At 58.1% G+C, this 16,793-nt stretch overlaps 2 protein-coding genes across 11 annotated transcripts in view; one reads left to right on the top strand and one right to left on the bottom strand.

Annotated features, from left to right (window-relative positions):
• TMC8 (transmembrane channel like 8) overlaps positions 1-432 on the bottom strand; it is a 13,058-nt gene extending 12,626 nt beyond the window's left edge. The window contains exon 1 of the mRNA XM_066237857.1: positions 273-432. The gene's annotated coding sequence lies outside the window, so the exon portion shown is untranslated. The remainder of the gene's footprint in view (positions 1-272) is intronic.
• On the top strand, positions 426-16,793 carry TMC6 (transmembrane channel like 6). Of its 10 annotated transcripts, none has more exons than XR_010726299.1 (21): positions 426-556; positions 709-851; positions 1,039-1,134; positions 1,467-1,625; positions 2,354-2,459; positions 2,583-2,679; positions 2,937-3,194; positions 3,518-3,711; positions 4,593-4,737; positions 5,764-5,919; positions 6,371-6,525; positions 6,620-6,701; positions 6,915-7,012; positions 7,887-7,979; positions 8,276-8,351; positions 9,081-9,214; positions 9,376-9,552; positions 9,647-9,725; positions 12,155-12,222; positions 12,947-13,184; positions 14,346-16,793. XR_010726299.1 is itself a non-coding variant. In XM_066237846.1 (21 exons), the coding sequence occupies exons 1-20, from the start codon at positions 513-515 to the stop codon at positions 13,011-13,013; spliced, it is 2,427 nt and encodes an 808-aa protein (XP_066093943.1). In that variant the 5' UTR covers positions 426-512; the 3' UTR covers positions 13,014-13,057; positions 14,346-16,793. The 10 variants fall into 10 exon arrangements, 8 of the variants coding, with proteins under 8 accessions (XP_066093943.1, XP_066093947.1, XP_066093944.1 ...); XM_066237846.1 differs by having other exon boundaries at positions 12,947-13,057; XM_066237850.1 differs by having other exon boundaries at positions 3,521-3,711; positions 6,374-6,525; positions 12,947-16,793.

Below are 16,793 nucleotides of genomic sequence, written 5' to 3'. Positions count from 1 at the left end.
GGAAGTGCTGTGGGGTTACAGGGTGGGCATAGGGAAGGTCTCAGAGCTGTCCTGACCTTTCTCACCAAAAGATGAGAACCCGAGGGCAGAACCCTAGAGCCGGAGGGCTGTGTCCACAGCACCCCACCCCTTCCCCATTTCCCAGGGACCAGAAACACTGAGCAGTCTGATGGGGAACTCCCTCCGCCTGTCCCTCCCTTGTCCTTTCCTGGGCAGTGGAAGGGGCTGTCCCTCAGTACATTCTGGCGTGAGGTTTATTTGGCGCCACTCACCGGATCACATGTTTGGCTGTGGATAGGGGGCAGGGCAGGGACTCTGGCAGCCTGGGCTGTGAATGGTACCTCCTATGGTCCCCAGGGAACGGGCACTTTGGCCACGTGCCAGGCATTGAAGGCCGGTTGTGGGGCAACTCTTGGTCTCATCAGATGGGCAGCAGGAGGCTTTGAAGGCTGTGTGTGTCCAGGCTCTGAGCTGCTCTCAATCGGCAGACTGGCAGAAAGTAGGCAGCAGACATGGCCTTTGTCCTCAATGTCTCGGAAACTCCAGAGGATCAAGGGTAAGTGCTCTGGGACTGTGGGGTTGTGGGCTGGGTGTACTACCCCAGGGAGAGGCCGTCTGGACCATGGCTTTTTGGAAGGCGCAGGCTTTTGGGGAGAAGCCTGGGTCAGCCCCAGCCTGAACCCCGCCCCCGCCCATTTCTCACTGCAGTAGTCCGGAGCCCAGCCCCTATGATGAGAGTGAGATGCACCACTCCTTCCACCAGCTCATCCAGGAGCAGAGCCAGTGGGCAGCTCAGGAAGGGCTGGAGCTGCAGCAGAGGGGGTCAGGGGCTGGAACCCTGAGGGCCTCAGGTGAGCCTGCCTGGCCCAGGTCGAGGTGCTGGGACGGAGTGGGCAGGGCCCTGAGCCTTCTCAACCTCTCAGGACATCCCTCCCAGCAGTCGGCAGGCCTGGGATGGGGGCGGGGAGGGGGTGGGAGAGCTTGCTGGCCAGCAGTGTCTCCAGGACCTCTGGACACAGAGGTCTTCCTGCTTCATAGGCAGTGCCCACCAGGCCCTCCTGAGGCCCGAGGGTGCCGCTGCCCACAGCACGGCCACACTCCAAATCCTGGCCAGCATGCCTAGTCGCACTATTGGTGAGTGGGACCCTCTGCCCTTGCCCCTGGTGTTGACTTCAGTTCCTGGGCTTGCCCGGGGTCTCCCGGGGTCTCCCATCGAGCCAGGTCTTTTCAGCTCTCATGCCCCGTCTGCTGCACAGAGGGACACAACTGACCTGTGCAGCCTTGCTGGGTTCTAAAAATGACTCCAGGGTTGTCACAGGGATAAAAATAGGTTCTTGGAAACTCAGTAGTGCTTGATGTCTCTTATAAAGGGACCTCCTGGGTCCTAGGAAGGTGTGGGGGTGGCTGCTGCCATCACATGAGAAGGGGGAGTTGAGGCCTGAGCCCTGTGACCAGTGCCTCCACAGGCCGCAGCCGTGGAGCCATCATCTCCCAGTACTACAACCGCACTGTGAGGCTGCGACGCAGGGCTAGCCGGCCCCGGCTCAGGGACTTGGGGCGCTCAGCCCGGCCCAGCCTCCGCCTGTATGACCTGGAACTGGACTCCACGGCCCTTGAGGAGGAGGGTGAGTGGGGGCTGGAGCCTCGGTGAGGGCAGGTTGGGCTGGCCAGGCCTCATGGCACCCAGCTGGGAGGTTCTTTCATTGGAGGGGTGTTCCACCTTGGTGTTCCTGCCACTGGGAAAGAAGTGGGGGCCTTTTGGGCTTTTAAGGGTTTGGGTCTGAGAGGCAGGCACTTAGGAACATTTGTTCACACGCCCCACGCATCTATCGAGTCCTTGTAGCGCTGCAGATGTGGGTCTCAGCTCTGGGTTGTGATGGTGGTAAGCAGACTGGTTCTGGCACTTACGCAGCTTACTGTCTGCACAGTGAAACGGGAACCAGATACACAAGAAGCGGATGACATGGTGGGAAGTGGTGGGGGACAGGGGTGGGGTTGGGACCCCATCGCTGTTGATCAGAGGTGGGCGGGGCTCAGGTCATTGGGGGTCAGAACAAGGGGGGTGCTTGTGGGGGCCCAGGAGGAGAGTGTGAGTCCAAGAGGGGGAACATTGAAAGGGTGCTGAGAACTTAATGGAAGGGGTTCAGAGGGTGGGTGTGTGAGACAATTGGGCTGGGCAGGGCAGGGTCTGGCTTTGATGGCCATAGAGAACCATCCTGGCCTGGCACAGTGAGCAGAGGCCTGGGGTGGAGTAGGGTAGCAGGTAGGCCTGTTCAGGGTCATGGTCACAATGGCGGGAAGGAGGGAGAGATGCTTCCAGGAACTGACAGGGCTTCCTGTTTCTTTTCTGCAGAGAAGAGGGTCCTCCTGGTGAAGGAGCTGCAGGGCCTGACGGTGGCACAGCAGGACCACATGCTCCGTGGAATGCCCCTCAGCCTGGCTGAGAAACGCTGTCTGCGGTCAGTGCCCACCCCTCCCGGGCTGGGTGCTGGGCTAGAAAGGCCCTGAGCCTGTGGTGGGTGGTCCCTGGGAGGGAGCGGAGCCCCACCTTGGCCCGGCCCTGATGCTGCCTCTGCCTGCAGAGAAGAGACCTGGGCCCCGAAGGGGAAGCAGTGGGGCCAGCAGGGTCGCCTTGGTCCCCTCTCCTGCTGCAGCTGGTTCCATGACACCTGTGTCCTGGTAGGAGCCTCCTGGGCTGGGCTTCCGTTTGGGATGGGGCCAGGTGGGCTGGGGGTGGCCACCCATCCTTCCTCTGCTGTCATGCTCGTGGAGTCCCCTGGCCTTCAGCTTAGCTCTGGTGCTATGCATACCCCTGTCCTCTACTGGTGTCCCCACCACTGCCCCCTGCACCTCCACACTGGGGCCCTGAACTTTTGGCTCGGGGCCCCCCCCAAAAGAACCCTGCCTGCAGGACCTCCCTGTCGCTGTCCCCACAGGCCTTGCACAACCTGGGGCTCGTGCTGCTGTCGAGGCTGCATGCCCTGGCGCCATGGCACTATGCCCTGAAGCGGATCGGTGGCCAGTTCGGCTCCAGTGTGCTGTCCTACTTCCTGTTCCTCAAGACCCTGTTGGGCTTCAACGTGCTGTTGCTGCTTCCTCTTCTGGCCTTCATTGTGGGCGTGCAGGCCGCCTTCCCGCCAGCGCCCCTGGGCTCTGCCCCTGCCTTCACCGGCCTGGAGCTCCTCACTGGTGGGGTGAGGGCTTGGTGGGGTGGGGCCAGGGGCTCTGAGCCGGTGGGGCACCCTCATGTCCCAGCCTCTCCTGGGGAGAGCCCCACCCCCATCCTGTGCTGTGACTCCACGTGAGTCATAGTCAGCAATCCTTGTTGTCCAGTGTCACTGGGGCCTGGGAAACCCCAGGATGGCTGTGGATTTTTGTCTACCTCTGTGTTGTCCTTGTTGGCTGTGCCCTGGCCATCCCCCCTGGGGGCCTGCCCTCTACCTCTTGAAGCCTGAGGGTGGGTTAGGTGTGGGCTGGGCCGGGGGAGGGCTCCTGACTTGGCTGGGTTTCCTCCCAGCAGGGCTACTTCACTGACTCTGTCCTGTACTACGGCTACTACAGCAATGCCACCCTGAACCGGCTGTGTGCCAGCCCGCCGGATGGTGGCCTGTGCACCCCTGAGGCAGCCGGCCTGCCCTACAACATGCCCCTGGCCTACCTTTTCACTGTGGGTGCAGCCTTCTTTATCACCTGCATTACCCTGGTGTACAGGTAATCGCCTTCCACCACAGGACCCAGACTCTGTACCATTGATTCATCCATCCATTCATCCATTCATCCATCCATTCTTCCATCCATCCATCCACCCACCCACCCACCCACCCATCACTCCATCCTTTCAACTATCTAACTATCCATTCATTCATCCATGTACCATTCATTCATCCACCTACCATGTACCTACCCTTCCTTTTTTCTTCCCTCCCTCCCATCTTCCTTTCTTCTTCCTTCCTTGCTTTTTTCCACCCACACTTTCATCCATCCACCCTGCGAATTCACTGGCTGGGCTCAGGGCAGGAAGATAAATGAGCGTAGTGCCTGTCCTTGAGGAGCTTGCTGTCTAGGGGAAGACAGGCTGGCTTGGAGCCCGGGGAAATCCAGGGTGACTGAGTGTGTGCCCAGGAGTTATGGTGCACTGTGGGAGGAATCAGACTGGCTTCCTAGGGGAGGTGGCATTTGCCTCAGAGGGGAAGCTAAGTAAGAATGGGCAGGGAAGAAGAAGAAGGTGTCTTGGTTATCGGGAGAGGCAGTGCAAAGGCCCTGAGGTGAGCCAGAAGCTTCTACTGTATAGCCAAGTCTGAATAGGAGCAGCTGGCCATGTCAGTGGAGAATGGAGCCCCACCCCTCTTCTAGCCACTTATGGCTGGTTGACACTGTGTTTGGACAGGGCTGATCTACAGTGGCCAAATGTCCACACCAGGAGGCCAAGAGCTAGGCTGGAGGACGGGCATGGGGGCCAATCCATGGCCAGAGGACTCTTCCCAGTGGATAGTGGGTTCTGGCTGCAGGGATTGTCCCAGCTTTGTCTCTCCCCAGCCTCTGTTCCCTGTCCCCTCATTGTCATTCCCCCCACTCTGCTTTATTTGCCACAGCATGTCCCATTCTTTTGGGGAGAGCTACCGGGTGGGCAGCACCTCAGGGGCCCATGCCATCACCGTTTTCTGCTCCTGGGATCACAAGGTGACTCAGAAATGGGCCTCTCGCCTCCAACATGACAACATTCGAACTCAGCTGAAGGTGAACCTCTCCAGGGGCCCAGGGCCGCCACCCTCTGACCTTGAATCCTTAGAACACCAGTCCTAGCCTGCTCAAATCTTGAAGATCTGGCCCGTGCTCCATTCAGAACCACACAGCCAGAACTGTGCTGCCGTGGACTGGATGTAGGGGTGGGAGTCTTGTCTTGCCACAGTGACCGGCAGATGCTTCCCAGTTCCAGAGACTCAACACTCAGATCCTCCTGGTTTTGTCTCCTGTCCACTTCCCTCATTTGGGGCTGCCTTTTGTATGCTAGTGAGCAGTAGTGCCCATTGCCCTTGGACACGCAGGAGCCATGTCAACAGAAAACCGCTCACAGTGGGCTTCTGTGGGCACGCTTAGATGACAGCCTGCCCTCTATCCTGTGGGGACTCGGTGTATCCATTGGCCCTTACCCCTGGGCTGCAGAACCAGGGCCGGTACTCCACAGGGAGAGGGCTAGGTGTGCTTTGGGGCATCTCCTGGAATCCTTGTGCCCAGGGTAAGGACGGCTGTCTCCCCATGCTACAAGTGAGGAAACTGAGGCACAGAGGTTCATTCCCTTGCCAAAGGCCACAGGGTGGGAGGCTGGCTGAGCTGGGCCTCGTGGGAACGTCTCTGCATTCCTCGGGTTTGTGCTGCAGGACGGGCATCAGGGGAGCTCACAGCCTTCCTCTGGCTAACGGGTGGGTCTTCCCTGCCTCTGGGAGGTCCCATGGGCAGGGACCTCCCGGCAACAGGAGGACAGCTCAGAAGGCAGGGCTGGAAGGGAGGGGCTGAGGTCAGCCTCAGGGTGCAACACAAGGCTGAGTGGGAACAGGTTGACACATGGGGGCTGGTGGGGACTGAGCACAGGCTACCGCCTTGGGTGCGAATTCTGTGTTCTCTGGGCCTGGAGACAGAGCCCCAGAGCTGAGGGAGGGACAGGCAGTGTAGGTTGGGAGGGCTCAGTCCCTCTAAGTCTCCCTGTGTGTCTGCAAGTCTCTGCATGGCTGGCTGCGGAGTGAGTGACGGCCTTGCTGCCCACAGGAGCTGCTGGCCGTGTGGCAGCGGCAGCGGGGCCGCGGGAGCAGGTGCAGGCGGCTGCGCCAGGTGGCCACGCTGGGGGTCGTGTGGCTGCTGTGCCTGGGGGTCGCGCTGGGGTGCACCGTGGCCGTCTATGCCTTCTCTGAACACATGATCAAGGTGAAGGGATGGGGTGGGGAGCCCTGGGGGCTTGGCCATGGGGTCAGAATTCCGCTTCATTGGAAAGGGGCCTCGGTAACCGGCATTTGCCCGGCTGGGAAGTCAGCTGGGGCCCCTACCCTGCACCTGGACCTGGGAGCCCCTAGAGGGCCTCATTCTTTCCCCTCGACCTGTGCCATGCGGTTTCCTATTTTTTTTCTTTCATTTTCTCATCTTCTTGTTTCCCTTTTCTTCTAAGGCCTGTGGCCCACCCTCCTTCCTGTGTGGTTTGAACACCAGGCCTGGGGTGGATGTATCTTGAGGGAACAGGGTGCTGCCTGCCAGTTCCACCCCCTCCTTCTGCTCTGGGACCCCTCCCCAAAGCCCAACACTTCCAGGGCCTATCGGTAGACCTGGCCCCTGCCTGTGAATCAGGAGCCTGCCCTGACTGCAGCCCATCCCCCCACCCTAGCAGAGCTCCGTGTCTGCTGATCGGGAGTGGGCACTGCTGGCCCTGCCCCTGGTGGTCTGCCTCCTCAATGTGGGGGCCCCCTACCTGTACCGCAGTCTGGCTGCTCTGGAGCGGCATGACTCCCCCGTGCTGGAGGTGTATGTGGCCATCTGCAGGTATGTGACCAAGTGGAGCTGGTGGGGCCTCCTGGGATGCGGCCCTTCTCCGCGGGGCGCCCCTCCCTCAGCCTGTATGCCTCGCCCTCCACAGAAACCTCATCCTCAAGACGGTCATCTTGGGGATTCTTTGCTACCACTGGCTGGGCCGCAGGGTGGGCACCCTGGAGGACCAGGTGAGGGTAGGCCTGGGGGGCGTTGGGGGAGGCTGTGCTGGCCCCGAGGGCGGGTGCAGCGAGGGCCCCTCGCAGCAGCAGCCCCACCTGCTTGCTCTGCCCTACCGTTATCTGGCCCGGTCTAAAGGCAGATTGGAGGCCCCCAGGTGGGCTGGACAAGCAGGGTAGGTGGGGCACCCGGGCACGGGGGTGTTGAGGTCCTGTCTGTTCCAGTGCTGGGAGAACTTTGTGGGCCAGGAGCTGTACCGGCTCATGGTGATGGACTTCATTTTCATGCTGCTAGACACGCTCTTTGGGGAGCTGGTGTGGAGGTGAGGCCCCTCCGTGAGCATAGGTCCCTGCCCTCACCCCACCCTCGGAAGGGCTCAGAGCATTGGCACCTGTGTGGCAGGGCGGGGCCCCCGGGAGGTTCTCAGGCCTCTGACCTCCCAGATGAGGACTGTAAGTCTCTGCTCACATCAGCTGTTGTAAAAGATCAAATTAAACTGGGAAAATATGAGACTGGACTTCACCTATTTTTAGGTTGGAAAGGAAAATAGGTTTTTCTGTGATGTGTACAATATAATCTTAGTCTAGTGCAGTAGTTGGCAAACTCATTAGTCAACGGAGCCAAATATCAACAGTACAATGATTGAAATTTCTTTTGAGAGCCAAATTTTTTAAACTTAAACTATTTAGGTAGGTACACTGTTATGAACTTTTAACTAGGGTACTGCTAAGCTGGCCACACTCAAGGGACCAAAGAGCCAACCAAAGAGCCGCATGTGGCTCGTGAGCCGCGGTTTGCCGACCACTGGTCCAGTGCAGAGAAGAACGGACAGGAAGGGAGAGTGGGGAGATGTGTCCGAGTGCTCGGGGCCACGCGGTGCCAGCAGCGCGGGAGCTTCTTAGTTGCCTCTTCTGTTTTCTTGGAGAACGTATGAATTTAATAATTCAGATTTAAAAAGTTTGATGCCAATTGTGTGTGTTTACACCTGGGTGCATCTGTATGTACTTAGAAAAAGAACTGAGATAAAGCAGGTGGGGACCCCAAGGTGCCATCTATCTCCCCTGGATATTGCTGAGTGCCTGCGGTGGGCCGGGTGTGTGCGTCACCCTCGGGGGCGGCTGCCTTTTAGGCCTAGGGACTAGGGTTCGTCTCTAGGATTGGCCCTGCTGAATGTCCCTTCAATTCCTCTGCCCCAGGCTCATCTCTGAGAAGAAGCTTAGGAGGGGGAAGCCTGAGTTTGACATTGCTGGGAATGTTCTGGAACTGATTTATGGGCAGACCATGACCTGGTGAGCATCTTCCAGTGGCCTTCCACTGCCCTGCCCTGAGGGATGGCTGAGCCCCTTTTCCCTTGGGACCACGACAAGGCCCAGCCCTGGCATCCTGGGGTGACATGGGCCCTAACCCCTCCCCTCCTAGGGCACCAGTTCAGTGGCAAGTCTTGCTGAATTCTTCCTGGCCTTGGGGTGGGCAGAGGGGGGGAGGGCATGAGGCAGCTTGTTCCAACCCCGAGCTAGGCCCGGTGGCTGCTCTGGGCCTGGGGAGCAGCACAGGCCTCTGGACATAGTCTCTCCCCTCCTCCCAGGCTGGGGGTCCTCTTCTCGCCCCTCTTGCCTGCCATTCAGATCATCAAGCTGTTGCTGCTCTTCTATGTCAAGAAGGTAACGATGTTAGCCGGGCCCTTGAAGGGCAGCCAGGGCGTGCCGCCCAGCCGGCCGACACAAAGTCCTGGCACTTGGAAACATTCCCCTGACCCAACTGGTGTGGGGCTAGCAGCCCAGGGCCACACTCTGGGGCCAGTCCCATGGCCCCCTCCCCTGGTATCACTGCCTTTGGCAGGCTGGGCAGCGTCTTGTTGGGCCCGTGGTCATTACTGGGTGCCGTGTGCTGGGTGTAGGGCGGGGGAGATGGGAGGTGCTCTGAGCCTCAGCTCCGCTGGCTGTGGGGCGTGACTTGTCCTGTGTCCTCAGGGGTACTCAGTGGTGAGAGCCAGGCTCTTCTCCCTGGTTCTCCATTTCATCCTCTGTGCGATGGGGACAGCGCACCAGGGGGATGGTTAGAGATGACAATTACACAGTGGAGACACTGAACTGGGGTGTGTGGCTGGAGATGACATTTGTAAAGTGCTGGGTATAGTATCTGGCCAGCAGAGACCTTGAATCCAGAAGAGGTGGCCATTACTACCAGCTCTTCTGCATACGGGTGACCCGGACAAGCCCTCCTCCCTCCCACGTGCCTGTCTCCCCTCCTAGCCCTTGGGCTCAGCTTCTCTCTTGCAGGCTGCCCGCCCTGTCCTGGGCTCTCGCTGAGGCACCCCCACCCCTCGTCCCTGGTGGAGGCCAGGGGACAGGGTGTGGCAGGCTATGGCAGAGCTCAGCCTTTGTCCCCAGACAAGCCTGATGGCCAACTGCCAGGCACCCCGCAGGCCCTGGCTGGCTTCCCACATGAGCACCGTCTTCATCTCGCTGCTCTGCTTCCCCTCCTTCCTGGGCACTGCCATCTTCCTCTGTTACGCCATCTGGCAGTGAGTGGGTGCTGGCCTTGGTATGGGCGGGTCACCCAGGACTTGGGGAGGTTCTGCCTGGTTTGGGTCTTGGGGACTGTGGCTAGCTGGTGGCAATAGTTTGGGGCAATGTGGAGGCTGCCCTTGCCTGGCTGAAGGCTCAGGCTGCCCTCTTCCCGCAGGGTAAGGCCCTCGAGCCTCTGTGGGCCCTTCCGGACGCTGGGCAGCATGTATGAGGCAGGCAAGGTGTGGGTGCGCCGCCTGGAGAGGGCAGGCCCCAGTGTCTCCTGGCTGCCCTGGATCCACCGCTACCTGGTGGAGAGTACCTTCCCCATCTACCTGGTGTCAGCCCTGCTGCTGTGAGTGCTAGGCAGGAGGGAGGGCCCCCTCGCACCTTCCCCTGCCCTGGGCTCCTGCAGGGGTCTGGCCTGACCTGCTGCCCGTCTCTCACAGGGCTGTGATCTACCTCAACATCCAGGTGGTAAAGGGCCAGCGGAAGGTCATCAGCCTCCTCAAGGAGCAGATCAGCAATGTGAGTGCCCCTCTCACTGCTCCTGCCCAGGGGCCACCTGCTGGCTCACCCAAAGGCCCCCCAACCTGGGCTGTTGAAAAGGTTTATTTGCCAGACCAATCACACCGACTGACACTGTCTGTATGAAGCGATGGACACGGGACAGCAGGGCACATGGGCCCCTGAACTCTTGATTCCAGCCACAGTAGAGCAACACGGCATTTTAGGGGTGACCATGTGTGGGTACACACAGTCTTAGTGAGGGTCTTCAAGATCCCGGAGTGGCTTTTGAATCCCCCAGGGAACAGGGTCGGAATACAGACCCAGCTCAGTGCTCTCATTTCGCAAACAGGTACACGTGGGTTGGGATTAAAACATTCATATTAAGTGCCGGGCAGTTCATCATTGGAGAGGGAGAAGCAGGGTGACAGGACGCAGGGAAGCCCAGGCCTCGGCCACCCAGCGCCCACCCTGGGAGGAGGCCTGTCTGGCCCTGTGAGATGTCCCTCCTTCCCAAGGGCGCCCTCTCCTTGCTCTGGCCCTGTCCTGTGAGTCAGCACGTTCATGTGAAGCAGGACTTCGGCCTTTCACCCCATCCCCTTCTGCCTGGGCTGGGCTGGCTGCCCCAGGGGACAGCAGGTCTCCGTAGAAATGCTCAGTGGCCCCCAGGGCCCAACAGCACTCTCCTCGCTGCCATCCCCCCCTTTCCTTTTCCTCCCAAGTTTTTCTTTTTCTTTTTCTTTTTTTTTTAAAAATTTTTATTACTTTTAAAATTATTTTTTACTTATTCATTTTAGAGAGGAGAGGGAGAGACAGAGATAGAGAGAGAGAGATGGAGAGAGAGAGAGAGAGGAGAGACAGAGAGAGAGAAAGAAGGGAGGAACAGAAAGCATCAACTCCCATATGTGCCTTGACCAGGCAAGCCCAGGGTTTCAAACCGGCGACCTCAGCATTTCCAGGTTGACGCTTTATCCACTGCGCCACCACAGGTCAGGCATCCTCCCAAGTTTTTCACGTATGAACTCAATGCCTGTCTCCCCCCCCTAACCTTTGGGCTCAGATTTGGGGCCAGTTGGTGCCTGCATCCTCCATGCCGTCTCTACCCTGGGAAAGGACTCGGGGGTCAGGACCATGTCCTGCAAGGTGGAGTGGGCTACGATGCAGCAGGCCTGCGACCCTGCTGCTAGCTGCTGGTGTTGGGGCAAGGGCTCTGGGTCAGCCCTTTCCAAGCAGGCAGACCTCTAGGTCACGGCGCCCTCTTCTGACGGGATTATGAATAACACAAGTAGCCCCCCCCCCCCCCCCACCGCCAGCCACAAACATGGTGTTGTGGGGGTACTGGGAGCAGAGGTCAGGCTGGGCATTTTCACTGAGGTGATTGCCCAGAGACCTCTGCTGGAAGCAGAAACTGCTTCTGTGCTCTGGGCAGTGAGCGCCTGCGGCCCGCGGGGACCAGGTGGGCGGGGTGGTGGGAGCAGAGCAAGTGGGAGTGGGAGCCAGGAAGCCCAGCTCTGCCCCTTTTCCCTGGGAACTGAAGGACTGTTCTCCAGGCGGCCTTTTAGCTGACAGTGTCCACCCAAGGCCGAGCCCTGCCCCCAATTCCAAATCTTTGGGGCTACAGGTCTGAGCTCAGCTAGTGCCTTGCCCAGGTGGGCTTTCCTGCACTTCTTACTCATGTGTACAGCCCTCTGTACCCAACAACTCCATCTCAAAGGAGAGAGGACAGGAAGGTGGCTAAGAAGGCCTAAGTGGCTCCCCCAGGTGAACCAGGCGCTCACACACCTTAGGTGCTAAGCTCTGCGTGCTTTCCATATTCAGTTGTCCAAGGAGCCCGGGTCCCCCAGGACAGGCTTCAAAGCCTTGACCAGCTGTTGCTGGCTTTGCATGTGGTGTCCTAGGAGGTGGAGAGGCCAGATTCTCCCCTAGATCTTAAGGAAGGCCACAGCCTTGCAGGCACCTCGATTCTAACCCAGTGAGGCCCACTTTGGACTTCTGACCTTTAGAACTGAAAGATGAATTTGTGTTTTAAGCCACTGTTTGTGTTGACTGGTTAGAACAACAATAGAAACTAATACAAGCCCTGTGACATTCTTATCCCCCTTTTACGCAGGGTGACTCTGAGGTCAGAGAGGAGGTGACTTGTCCAGGCAGAGTTAGTAGGTGGTGGGGCCAGTTTTAAATCGAGTCAGGCTGGTTCTGGGGCCCTTGGTGTGTGGCTTGTCCCATGTCCCTTCCACCTTGGCCACTAGGAAGCATAGATTTATATACGTGCCCACTGTCTGGTTTTAGGTTTTCCATTGTCCTTGTTTTGGTGCCTCTTTCCCCCTTCTTTAAACTTTTTTCACTTGTGATATTGAATACTCCTTATGAGCGTCCCCAAGGGCAGTCTAGAACAGGGCAGTACAGATGGACAATTTCCATTCTTACCTTTTGTGTTCTGGCATTTATAGGAGGGGGAAGACAAAATCTTCTTAACCAACAAGCTTCACTCCGTCTACGACAGGAAGGAAAGGAGCAGGTGAAGGGCTTGGGGGGGGGGGGCGTTGGGGCTACTCTGTAACTCCATATGTGAGTGTGGGGGAAAGAGGGACTAGGGGCTGGACCCCTGGGCCTCTTCCCTTGGGGCCCCGAGTTGATTTGGGGATGGGAGGGAAGTGGCTGCTGGCTCCCTGGCTGGCCCTCAACCTTTTGGAACGCCACTGCCCTCCTGTCTCACTTTCCTCCCCACATGTGTGGGGCACCTGGGGGAGGAGGAGACAGTTGGGTGTGGTGACAAAGGAGAAAGTGGAAATGAAAGAGCCATGTGCAGGGGCAGGGTGGAGCTGGCCTTCTGGGCTGTGCCTCCTCTCCTCCCGAAAGTTGGGGGAGGGGGCAGCCTAGCTGGCCCTTTTCATTTCCCCAGTCTGTTCCCCGCTTGGGGTCAATGCCCGAAATGCAGCTTTGGTTGCCCTGGGCTTGCAGGAAGCACCTTACCTCTAACTCTTCATCTCAGCTATTGTGGTGAGGCCCAGGGAAAGAGAGATGAGTCCAGATATCTTCCTGCTGCCTAGACAGACAGACATGCAGGAATACACACACCTAGCCAGGTGGCCGGCTCAGGTCTGCAGGACTGAGCTCCTGGGCTCTTCCTGGCCTCTGTCAAGCCCTTCACGTCTCTCTGGAGCCTGTTGACCCTCAGAAAGAAGGCTTTGGGCATCTGGTCTCAGCCAGGGTCTCCCTTTACCAACTTCCCTTTCTGGCAGGGTCTGTAGAACCCAGGAGGCTGTGATGCCCTCAGCCCTGCTTATAGACGATGGGGACACCTGGTAGGACAGCGACGAGCCTGGCAGCCCTGCATCTGCTCACCCACTCAAGTCAGTTCCCATGGCCCTGGGCACACAGACATCAACCTGAGACCATGCTGGCCCCCTCTGCGTGACCCCACTGGGACATGGGAAGGCTGACGGGACTCCACAGCTCATCCAGGGCTGGAGCTGGAGGGTGGGTCAGTGGGGCTGGGGCACCCCTAGTGGACCGTTTTGCCTGGGACACCAGTTATTCTGATGAAATACGTTTTGCAAAATGGGTTCATCTTGTGGGAATCTGTGCTCATGCCCGCGCCTGTCCAGGTGTGGCAGCCTGCCTCCCACTGCCCCATGGACCATGTGCAGCTCCTCCTTCTGGTTCTCTGAGGCTCCGCCCCTTGCCACAAAGGGCCTTACAACCTCACCAAGTGCCAGGATGCTCCTTCAGCGTCTCCCTGCTCGGGGCTATTTCAATCCTGATAAACCAGGCTCTTGCGTTCAGCCCAGGACGACCTCTGCTGGTTGAGCTCTGGATGGCAGGATGGACACATCCCAGCTTGACCTGGGTCAGCCTGAGTCAGCAGGCAGGAACAACTACTTGGGGGAGGGTGTTCAGGGGGCTTTTGTGGTTATTGGAGTGGGAGAAAATTTAGGGAGGGACTGAGGGATGACATTTCACTTGTGAATGAGCCATGGGGAGAGTAGCATGCCAGGCAGAGGGGCAGCGAGTCCCTGCTTGGGGCAGGTGGGGTGACCCCCAGGTCCCACCAGGCCTGTAGGATGCCGTGTGCCCAAGGGTGCAGGGAGGAGGGTACTAGCCTGTCATAGTTGCCATATCTAGTGGCTGCAGGAGCTGGGTACTGGCCCTGGGTGGGGAAACAGTGGAGCGGCACTGGGCCCCATGCCTCCACACCTCAGAAGGGAACCTGGAAAAGCCAAGCTCAGGCCTGGGAGTGGTGGTGGGAGGGCCAGGTCAGACCCACAGGGAGGGTGCCAGTAGGGCCCAGGCTGGGCCCCCTTCCCAGCACAGTCCTCTGGAGTGCTCCGTTTTTGGCAGATATTCGGGGCAGATGCTGTCTGCTGATGTGGCTCTAGGTTCACCCAGTGTCAACCTGACTTCTGCACATGGGGGATGGCTCCCTTGCTGTCCTTGATACATCAGGATCCCTGGGCTTGTGGCCCATTCCAGCCAGGGGGTGCTTAGAGGCCTCTGCAGGTAGCTGGCACTGATCCTGGGTGACAACTCTGGTTTGTGTCTCTGGGCCAAACTCATCCAGACACCTTGCTCCAGATAGTCACAGATACACTTTTGGGTGGATGGACACAAAGTGACCACTTTGTTTGGTGTCACCAACAGTTACGGCAGATGGAGCCCGCCTTACCTGCCTTGCACCCCCTCTGAGGTCAGAACAAGCTAGTGATGGCGACAGGCCTGCCCAGGACGTTCTCATTGGGTTACCATGGGATGGTCCGTTACTTCCTCAAGCGCAAGGCCAGGTGCTGCTGTGAAGGAATTTTGTAGATATGTTTATGTTGACTTGAAGGAGACCTTGGTAACCTGGGTGGGCCTCACACAATCATCTGCAAGATCCAGAGAGCAAAGCTGAGTTTTCTGCAGAAATTCAGCCTCAGGGCCGCGGCCTGTGGGCCTCGCCTGCAGTGTCAGCCCGGCTGCCCTCTGTGTGCTTGCTGGTTCTTCTTGTCTTGAGCACACGGGGCCTCATGCCCTCCAGCAGGACTGTCTTGCTATGCTTCTTCCATGATGGAGCCGTTTGGGGCTGACTTGAGATGGGCTATGCAGTTGTCTGGACCTGGGGTCTGACCCTCGACCTGCCCAACTCCTGACCTTTGGTGGAAAAAGGCCACAGTTCCCACACAGTGCTTAGCAGCGTGCCCGGCACAGCGTGACTAAAAGAAAAACAGAAAACAAAGAGCTTCCTACAAATGCCAGCTGAGGCCAAGTGACCTTGGGACTTGGTGTTACCATGGGTGGGAGCTGACAGCTGTTTCAGCCTGATGACAAGACCCCTCTATGCCCCTGCTTCTGCTGGGGAGTTTCAGAAGCTCTGGCACATGGGGCCACCCCCGGAGATGCTGGCTGCATTGGTTTGGGGTGTGCCTTAGCATCGAGGTTTTAAAAAATATCCAAATAGTCGGACATGTTGAGGACCACTGCTCTCTGCTCCATCCAGCACCCGAGATGCCACTTAAGCCCAAGGCAGGGCCTCCCACTCGGGGTATGTGGAAACGCTTCTGCTCTTCATGGCGACCAGGCAGCCATACTCGGAGGCTGTTCAAGGATAGTCCCACACAGGAAGAGCTTGTCCACGGTGTTTCCGCGGTGAACCATGATGGGCAAAGCTATTTCATTAACTGCACGTTTCCCTCATTACTCCTCTGCAGGGCTTTCTTGACCCATCCCCACGTACCATTCCTGTAAAGACTTCCCGAAACGCCCGTCTGTCTGCCCACTCTTCGGGGCCTGTGTGCTTTGCTCCTCCACAGCGCAGTTCTCCTCTCGTGTCCCTGGAGTCAGAGCTTGCCATGGCAGCTCTCCCCACCTCTGGTGACGTCCTTTCTGTGCACGTCCCGCTGCCACCACTGAGCATCTGCCTTGTCATTCTCTGTGCCGTTGCCAGGACAAGGAAAAAGTGCAGCTCTGAACCGACTGCTTTCCTGATTCAGACAACAAGGCTTCTTCTCACCCATGGCTACTGGACCCTCACCCCACCCCACCAGGTGTCACGAGGCAGTCACTCCTGATCTTGGCTCACTGTTGTTCCCAGCCCATCAACATCCAATCTGGCCTCCCAGGCCCAGGGCAGGTGCTGCCTCTTGCATGAAGCCTGCTGCCTCTGCAGGACACTCCTGAGGCAGAACCTGTTCTTCCAGAGTCAGACCTGGTGGTCTGCTTCCCTCAGTGGCTGCACACAGCCGTCAAACAAGCACCTGAAGCACTGGCTTGCAGTGCTGGCAGAGGGCTGCCTCCAGGTTCATACTAGTTTAGAAGGTCAAGTGCGTTGTCTGGCCCAGCTCACTCTTTCTCTGGTCTTTCATTTCTTCCTCCTGATTACGACCCATTCAGTGCTCTCCTTCTGAACTTTCTAAAGAGCCAGGAGTATGCTACCTTGCCTGAGGGGCAACTTGGGTCTTATAGTCTTGAAACAAGGACTTGACCCATAGGAGTGGAGACTAAAAATGTCTGCTTGTCTGAGCAAGGGACCACAAAGGACACTTTGGTTTGTCTTCAAGAGACTATCTGTAATCCTGATGAGACAAGCCCCAACACTAAACTCTCAGTCCACGGCCAGTGTTCTGGGGGACCTCCTGACTGCCCCGAGACACGCTGTGCTGACAGTGCGCCGCTTTACTCAGGACTGCAGGTTCTGTGCACTAAGTGCTTTGCAAGTTAGCTAAGGTGACAGTACAAAAATAAAGCAATAAAATGTCTAGGGGACACAAAAGGCTGTCATTACTCTTTTCTTTCCCAATATTTCTGATGCCCAAACTGGGTCACAGCTGAGCGTGAGCAGGGTCCTCAGCAGGGCGTGCACCCACTGCTGTAGACAGTCTGGTTTGCAGATGCTTCTGCTCTTCCCAGTGACCGGGGAGCCAGACTTGGAGGCCAGGCCTGCTACATGTTCGGTCCCACACAAGCAATGGTTGTCACTGGGACTACTCAGGCAGGTGACAGCGGGCACAAAGCTTGTAAGCACACTGCACCTCTCGGTGATTATGAACAAGATGTCAAAGTGCACTATGAACCACAAAGCAAATGTAAAATTACAAGTCAGGCAACCAAAAT

Source organism: Saccopteryx bilineata, chromosome 6 (assembly GCF_036850765.1).
Source record: "Saccopteryx bilineata isolate mSacBil1 chromosome 6, mSacBil1_pri_phased_curated, whole genome shotgun sequence".
Taxonomy (NCBI): domain Eukaryota; kingdom Metazoa; phylum Chordata; class Mammalia; order Chiroptera; family Emballonuridae; genus Saccopteryx; species Saccopteryx bilineata.
This window is presented reverse-complemented; position numbering and strand designations above follow the sequence as displayed.

Excerpts from the sequence above, each read along its gene's own strand:
- TMC6 (XM_066237846.1), top strand. The coding sequence starts at position 513 with ATGGCCTTTGTCCTCAATGTCTCGGAAACTCCAGAGGATCAAGG. Across the intron at positions 557-708 it reads GAAACTCCAGAGGATCAAGG|TAGTCCGGAGCCCAGCCCCT; the intron begins GTAAGTGCTCTG and ends TTCTCACTGCAG. Across the intron at positions 4,738-5,763 it reads ACATTCGAACTCAGCTGAAG|GAGCTGCTGGCCGTGTGGCA; the intron begins GTGAACCTCTCC and ends TGCTGCCCACAG.